Consider the following 8,474-nt stretch of genomic DNA (forward strand, 5'->3'; position numbering starts at 1 on the left):
AAAAGACAAACAACAACAAATGTTGGCGAGGCTGTGGAGAAAGGGGAACCCTCCTACACTGCTGGTGGGAATGTAAACTAATTCAACCATTGTGGAAAGCAGTATGGACGTATATCAAAATGCTCAAAACAGACTTACCATTTGACCCAGGAATTGCACTCCTAGGAATTTACCCTAAGAACGCAGCAATCAAGTTTGAGAAAGACAGATGCACCCCTATGTTTATTGCAGCACTATTTACAATAGCCAAGAATTGGAAGCAACCTAAATGTCCATCAATAGATGAATGGATAAAGAAGATGTGGTACATATACACAATGGAATACTACTCAGCCATAAGAAAAGGGCAAATCAAATCATTTGCAGCAACATGGATGGAGCTGGAGGGTATTATGCTCAGTGAAACAAGCCAAGCGGAGAAAGAGAAATACCAAATGATTTCACTTATCTGTGGAATATAAGAACAAAGGAAAAACTGAAGGAATAAAACAGCACCAGAATCACAGAACTCAAGAATGGACTAACAGGTAAAAAAGGGAAAGGGACTGGGGAGGATGGGTGGGTAGGGAGGGATAAGGGGGGGAGAAGTAGGGGGGTATTAAGATTAACATACATGGGGGGGTAGGAGAAAAGGGAGGGCTGTACAACACAGAGAAGGCAAGTACTGATTCTACAACATTTTGCTATGCTGATGGACAGTGACTGTAAAGGGGTTTATAGGGGAGACCTGGTATAGGGGAGAGCCTAGTAAACATAATATTCGTCATGTAAGTGTAGATTAGTGATACCAAAAACAAAGCAAAAAAAAAGAAAAAGTGCAGTTCCTGTGTGGTAACCTCTAACGAGTCCTACACTAGGGTATAAAGGGCATATAAAAGTGTAGGCAAAGGGTCTGTTTGTGTTTATACAGAGGATTAAAGCCTAATTGGGCTACCCCGAAAATGAACTAAGATACGATATGAAAAAGAACTTCCAAAATCTGCACTCTCTGGAAGACTCATGCCAGAAGATGATCATCAAAAAACCCCAACAAAGATCCACGCACTGCTACAGCTGTAGATGCACTCATCCCACCAGTTCCTGGACTTGCCATGGGAATGAGGAAGGAGATACCTAAGCTGGCCTGTGCATACAGTAAAACAACAAATTTGACTGGATCTATACTGTTGGAACTCAACCAAGAATTAGGAGAAGTGCAAATTGTAGCGCTCCAAACTCTTACAACTACAGACTATTTACTGTTAAAAGAACATATGGCATGTGAACAGTCCCCAGGAATGGTTTGTTTTAATTTGTCTGATTTCTCTCAGACTGTTTAAGTTCAGTTGGACAATATCCACCATATCATAGATAAGTTTTCACAAATGCCTAAGGTGCCTAACTGGTTTTCTTGGTTTCACTGGAGATGGCTGGTAATTACAGATATGCTTTGGTTATGTAACTATACTCCTATTATGTTAATGTGTGTGCGCAATTTAAGTAGTAGCTTAAAACGTATACATGCTGAAGTTACTCTACAAGAAGATATGTCAAAGAAATAATCAATCTTCCCATGTTTTCTTCCGTCTGCTACTTCTATAGCTTTTCTTCTTCCTTCCTAATTACAACCCTTAAATAGAATTCGTGCCTCATATAAAATTTACTGAGTATCATAACTCCTCCAAGTGGTAAAGATACCTCAAGACAAATGCTGGGCATAGAAGCCACAGGGCATAAATATGCATAGAAGTAAAAAGCTAACCTTTTCAAACAATAAGGCTTCCCTCTCACTTACCAACTTCACATTTCCCTGTATGGCCCCGGAAGATGACTGGTTAGCCAGAGACGGGTAAAATTCCTCAAGGGAGGAACAACCTAAGACAGGCACAGTCGCAGGGGGGTCATCAGGTGAGAATTTGGGGATCAACAGAGGTGAGGCTTAGAACCTCACCCCCCCTGTTCTGAGAGAAATCTTCTGCATACGTGGATGTTTTATTGCCCTTGTCTAGCTTGGATTAACACATAGTCTACAGGAACACACCTGATCATCTACATTTGCTCTCTTACAACACTAAACTATGTTTTCTACCTTTATCTTGTATCTACCTACCACTTCAGCATTTTATTAAAAATAATAATAATATAGAGATAAATGTGGTATCCACATATAAATCAAGTATAAAAACCAAATGAGTATTCATATTTGAACTGACTGTTTAGAGTTCATAATGCATGAGCAAAACCGAAAGTTTCTGTGATGACTGCCCTTGTACTGTTCACTATGTAACTTATTCATTCTGTAAGAATTTGTTCTCCATGTACGAACTTGTTTGTTATGCCTCAGAAGATTGGAGACTGACGAAAATTAGGCTTGGGGTGGATTAATGATTGTGCATTGAGCATTGACTCCCCTATACAGAATTTTATTGTCGTTAACAACCATTTGATCAATAAATATGAGAGATGCCCTCACAAAAAAAAAAAAAAAAAGAATAATATACCTAAGAATAAACCTAACCAAGGAAATGAAAGACCTATACCCTGAAAACTATAAGACACTCTTAAGAGAAATTATAGAGGACACTAGCAAATGGAAACTCATCCCATCCTCTTGGCTAGGAATTATTAATATGGTCAAAATGGCCATCCTGCCCAAACAATGTACAGATTTGATGCAATACCTATCAAATTACTAGCAAGCTTTCTTTAAAGAACTGGAAAAATAGTTCAAAATTTTATATGGAAACACCAAAGACCCCAAATAGCCAAAACAATCCTGAGAAGGAAGTATAAAGTGGGGGGGATATAGCTCCCCAACTACAAGCTCTACTACAAAGCCACAGTAATCAAGACAATTTGGTACTGGTACAAGAACAGACACACAGACTAGTGGAACAGAATGGAGACTCCAAACATTAACCCAAACATATATATGGTCAATTAATATTCGATTAAGGTGCCATGGACATATAATGGGGAAATGACAGTCTCTTCAACAGACGGTGCTGGCAAAACTGGACAGCTACATGTAAGAGAATGAAAATGGATCACTGTCTAACCCCATACACGAAAGTAAATTCAAAATGGATCAAAGACCTGAATGTAAGTCATGAAACCATAAAACTCTTAGAAGAAATATAGGCAAAACTCTCATGGACATAAACATGAGTGACTTCTTCATGAACATATCTCCCAGGGCAAGGGAAACAAAAGCAAAAATTAACAAGTGGGACTATATCAAGCTAAAAAGCTTCTGTACAGCAAAGGACACCATCAATAGAAAAAAAAAGGTACCCTACAGTATGGGAGAATATTTTCATAAATGACAGATCCGATAAAGGGTTGACATCCAAACTATATAAAGAGCTCACGCACCTCAACAAACAGTAAGGAAATAATCCGATTATAAAAAGGGCAGTGGAGCTTTACAGACACTTTTCCAAAGAAGAAATTCAGATGGCCAAAAGACACATGAAAAGATGCTCCACATCGCTAGTCATCAGAGAAATGCAACTTCAAACCACAATGCGATATCACCTCACACTAATAAGGATCGCCACCATCCAAAAGACAAACAACAACAAATGTTGGCGAGGTTGTGGAGAAAGGGGAACCCTCCTACACTGTTGGTGGGAATGTAGATTAGTTCAACCATTGTGGAAAGCAGTATGGAGGTTCCTCAAAAAGCTCAAAATAGACATACCATTTGACCCAAGAATTCCACTTCTAGGAATTTTCCCTAAGAATGCAGCACTCCAGTTTGAAAAAGAAATATGCACCCCTATGTTTATTGCTGCACTATTTACAATAGCCAAGAAATGGAAGCAATCTAAGTGCCCATTAGTAGATGAATGGATAAAGTAGATGTGGTACATATACACAATGAAATATTTTTCAGCCATAAGAAGAAAACAAATCCTACCATTTGCAACAACATGGATGGAGCTAGATGGTATTATACTCAGTGAAATAAGCCAGACAGAGAAAGGCAAGTACCAAATTATTTCACTCATATGTGGAGTATAAGAACAAAGAAAAACTGAGGGAACAAAACAGCAGCAGAATCACAGAACCCAAGAATGAACTAACAGTTACCAAAGGGAAAGGGAATGGGGAGGATGGGTGGGAAGGGAGGGATAAGCTGGGGAAAAAGAAAGGGGGGCATTACAATTAGCATGTATAATGTGGGGGGTGGCATAGGGAGGAATGTGCAACACAGAGAAGACAAGTAGTGATTCTATAGCATCTTACTACACTGATGGACAGTAACTGTAATGGGGTTTTTGGGTGGGAACTTGGTGAAGCGTGGAGTCTAGTAAACATAATGTTCTTCATGTAATTGCAGATTAAAGATAATAAAATGAACTAAATTTAAAAAAATCACTATCCAAATATTTTGCGGAGGATTTTTGCATCTATATCCATACGGGTTACTGGTGTGTAATTTTATTCTTTTGTGTGCAATTTCAAGCAATGGTTTTTACTAGAGGATACTTGGCAGTGCCTAGGTTTTTGTTTGTCATCCCTAGGATGGGCAATCCAAGGATGCTGGTTAACACCTTATAAGGTTCAGGATAACCCCCTGCAACAGATAATGATCCACCCAAAATGCCAACAATGCAATTGTGAGAAATTGTGATGTAAGTCAACTTTGTGATTTTGAATAATAACTACTGAGTTCCAGAGATATGAGGTGATCTTTTAGGTTCACATAACATGCATCATAAAATCTGTCCTCATACAACAAACCGTTGAACAGAATGCTGAACCAAACTCAGAAATACCCTGGCACCATTCCTTTTTAATGGAGACCTATTCCTGGAAGAATGAAGAGAAAACATTTAGGAAAATATCCATGATTTGTGGGAGAGATGCTGTGTCTAAATATGCTCTATGCATACTGACTTTGTAAATGAGAAGAGTAAAGTTCCACACTTGTGGTCCTTAAGCTGGGGCACACACACACACACAGACACACACACACCTTTAGTTACTTAGCCAATATTCATCCATGTCCATCATTGACCACTGAATGTGCGGCATAGAAACCATGCTGACATCTCTGGTTTTGACTCTGGTTTCCCTAATGTGACAAGATATTCATGGTAATTACTGGATTTTTCCTGTGCATTAAATCTCCCACTTACATTATTTCCCACTGTGTATATCTTACCTCTGTGGTTTCTCATAATTTTTCTGTGCAGACTGTGGAGCCTGGCATGCCTCCAGCGCAGTCATCATTGGCCTCAGAGAGATCTCTCTACAATGCAAACACTCATATGGTTCCACTTCTGGAAACACTGGGGGATGAAACGAGAAAGAGTGTAACTAAAGGAAAGCCTAAAATGGCTGTGGAAGATACTCGGGAGGACAATGGGGGAAAATGGGGTGGTCATTATTGTTGAACTGAAAACCAAAGAAGATACAACATATCAAGAAACAATAAGCTACAGTCATTGCTATATTTCACAAGGCCAGGATCTTAATGTTGGAGTAATGTCAGACATGTTAATGTTGACTTTTTCCCTCTAAAAAAGGGAACACTCGTCTATTTCTTATAGTTCCTCCACTTGCAAGGATGCTCTGGTTTTCCAAGATATCATTAAAGAGATGACATTTGCTGGCTGGTTCTGTTTCCCTTGTGAACAACTGTTGGAACTGGGAGTTCTGTGCCCAGGAATGGAATGGAGAAATATTCCCTCATGAGATCTCTGGAAAATGCAGTTTTGTTCCTCTGCTATTCGTAGAACCAAGTTAACATAGATGTACAATAAAAGAAGGCCCTTAGAATAGCTGAGGCTTCCAGGACTGAATTCTCATTGTGCCTCATTAAATAGATATATTATTATCCTATTATCTGAGTATTGTCTCTCTTTAGAAGGTAAAGACTAAAAGAAAATAGACTTGGTTTGGGCAGTCATGCCCCTTGAGGGTAATTATGCATCCCAGTGTGTCTTCTAAACAATTTCAAGTTCCTTTCCTTCTATGTGGCCTGTAGAGAGCATAGAAGTTTCCCTCTATATTTAAGTGTATTTAACCTAGTACACACTTAAAGTTTGGACAAGATCTGTCCAGTGCCCTGGGCTTTGAACAAGAAATGTAAAAATCATAAGAAAACTTTTTTATTCATTGTGTCTTTGTGTCATTTATACATGTAATCTATCTAGAAATTTGTAGCTCCTTCTCCTAAAATTATTAGTAATCACTGTCTATTATTTACCATGTATTTTATCTTTCCATTTTATCTTATGTAAATTCAATAAAATTGTATTATCTAAATATAAAATCCAAATATAGACTCTCTTCACATTTACCAATATTATCCAATTGTTATCAGATCAAAATATTCCACCAAATGGAAATGGGTCTTTAAATACTTGCCCATTTCTGGACATTAACTTTCTTTAGATGTGGGTTTTATGACAATATTGTTTGATTTATTTTAATGATATGTATTTTATCTTAGAAAAATACATAAATGATCTTTGCTCAGGTTTGAAAGTTAAAATTTTTCCTCAACCGTATTCTTATAAGTGATCATCAGTGTCATGATTTTTATGTTATTTCAGTGAGCATGTTGTCAAGTCTTTGGAGTCATATTTTAAAATGCTTTATCTTCATTGTATACTAAACATTTAGTAAAGTCATTTAGTACTATTTATGTCTGGAATAATTTCATTCATGTTGCCAGTTTCATTTCTCCAAATGAAAATTAGAATCATGTAAGCTTGCTGCAAAAAATGTACCAAGGATATTAATACACATTCCATAAAAGTTATAATTTAATTTTGAAAGAGTCAACATCTTTATTATATTCAGATTCTCACTCCAATAACAGTATTTTTTTTCTCTAGATATTTCAGTCTCTTTTGGGTAAGCTTTCATGTAATATTGCAGATCATGCTAATTTATTGATAACAGTGCTTTAGCATATTTTAGGTTTAATTCCACTATGGTTCCCAACATTACATATTGGATATTGCTATTATATTACGAAAGCTTCCGATTTTCCTGTATTTATAAACTGTCATGATAATTTTGAGAATTTTATTCTTAATTTTAAGATTTTTCTTCCAAACTACCTTCTCCAAGTAATATTTACAGTATCTAAAAACTAAGGACTGTGTGCGGTATCTTATGCATGCTGGCACCTCAGCAGGAATCATGTCCACTCCTGCTCCATGGCTGCCTGCACCTGTACATGTTAGAATGCCTGTGCACCTGTTCCTCCCCACAGTAGTCATGCCAACACCCCATCCAGGGCTGATGATGTGATGATGCCTGAGTACACGTCTCCCTGTGCACACATTTCTTCAGTTCTATGTTCAACTGAGGTCTAGAAAGGCAGGGACTGCACCAGGGAACAGTATCTGGGAAGAGTCCAGAGAAGTTAGGATGGGGGCTTTATAAGCCAGTGTTCCACCCATTCCATTAAGTTTGTGTTGGAGATGAGAGCACCTGAGACCATAGTAAACACTGTCCAACTTCTCGCGATCCATGTTATTTTCCTCCCAGTATTACATGAGCATACTGGCATGCACAAGAAGATGTAAACTGCACAGCTGGGGTCATAAGAGACTGGGTAAGCAAAAGAAGATATCTTGTATGTGATACAGGAAAGAGGAAAAGAGGTTGGAGATGTCTCTGCCATTAAGAGAATCCATTCTCCTGACACTGAGAGCAGAAGTCAATAGCATGATGGGGATTCTCAAAGTTCCCATAGTCCTGCCTATCACAGACCATGTCCATGAGGACAAGTCCTAAGTTTTCCAGCATACGGGGCCTTGGGTCAAACAGTTCACCATTCTTCATGGAAGCAGGCTGAGCACACAGTCCACTCCCCAGTACAGGCAGTGACTCTAGGAGAGAACTGTTTAATTCTCTGCAAACTGTCTTCTTGAAATAGTTTAAATGTTTCTGCATGGTTGGAAACTTCATGGACCTTAGTTCTCTAATAATGACCCACTGTGGTCCTGGGGCACAGGGAAAATGATTTTCACTCCATGAAGTTCTTTCAGAGCAGAGAGGAGCTTGGGGCTTGGGGAATGAGGACTTGGAGTAGGACAGAATGAGGAAGAGCCACACAGCAAGTGTCAGGTGTCTAAGAACTAGACCAGTTATCATTTCATCATTGGGGTCTTCATTTGGAAGTAGGGGGGGAATAATTGCTCCGCCTGAGATGAGGATGCCTTGAGTGAATTAAACACCTGGGAGAAGAGCAAAGAGGGGAAAGTGTCTGCTGAGGTCCATCCCCACAGCCAAGGAAGCCTTCAGGTCCTACTTCTTTATGCCTAGGACTCTGGAGAGACTTTGCATTGAGGACAACCTATTAAATGCCTTGTGATGCAGTGATAGTGCAGGCCACCGGGTTTAAGGAGGCCTCCTCTGCCAGTGTTGCCCAATGGTGAGTTGAGTTTTGTTTACACAGCTGGAGCAACTGTGGGTAAAAGTCATACACAGGTCATTGTAGCCATGCCCTTGCTCAAAATAACAAG

The 8,474-nt window shown here is 38.9% G+C and overlaps 1 protein-coding gene across 1 annotated transcript in view; it reads right to left on the minus strand.

Annotated features, from left to right (window-relative positions):
* The window catches only part of LOC118920070 (vomeronasal type-2 receptor 116-like), a 46,525-nt gene extending 38,623 nt beyond the window's left edge, over window positions 1–7,902 (minus strand). Inside the window, 2 exon segments of the mRNA XM_057489215.1 lie at window positions 5,153–5,279; window positions 7,653–7,902. Coding sequence (XP_057345198.1) covers window positions 5,153–5,279; window positions 7,653–7,902 — 377 coding nt within the window.
* Window positions 7,903–8,474: the final 572 nt, after the last annotated feature.

Source organism: Manis pentadactyla, chromosome 12 (assembly GCF_030020395.1).
Source record: "Manis pentadactyla isolate mManPen7 chromosome 12, mManPen7.hap1, whole genome shotgun sequence".
NCBI classification, from domain to species: Eukaryota; Metazoa; Chordata; class Mammalia; order Pholidota; family Manidae; genus Manis; species Manis pentadactyla.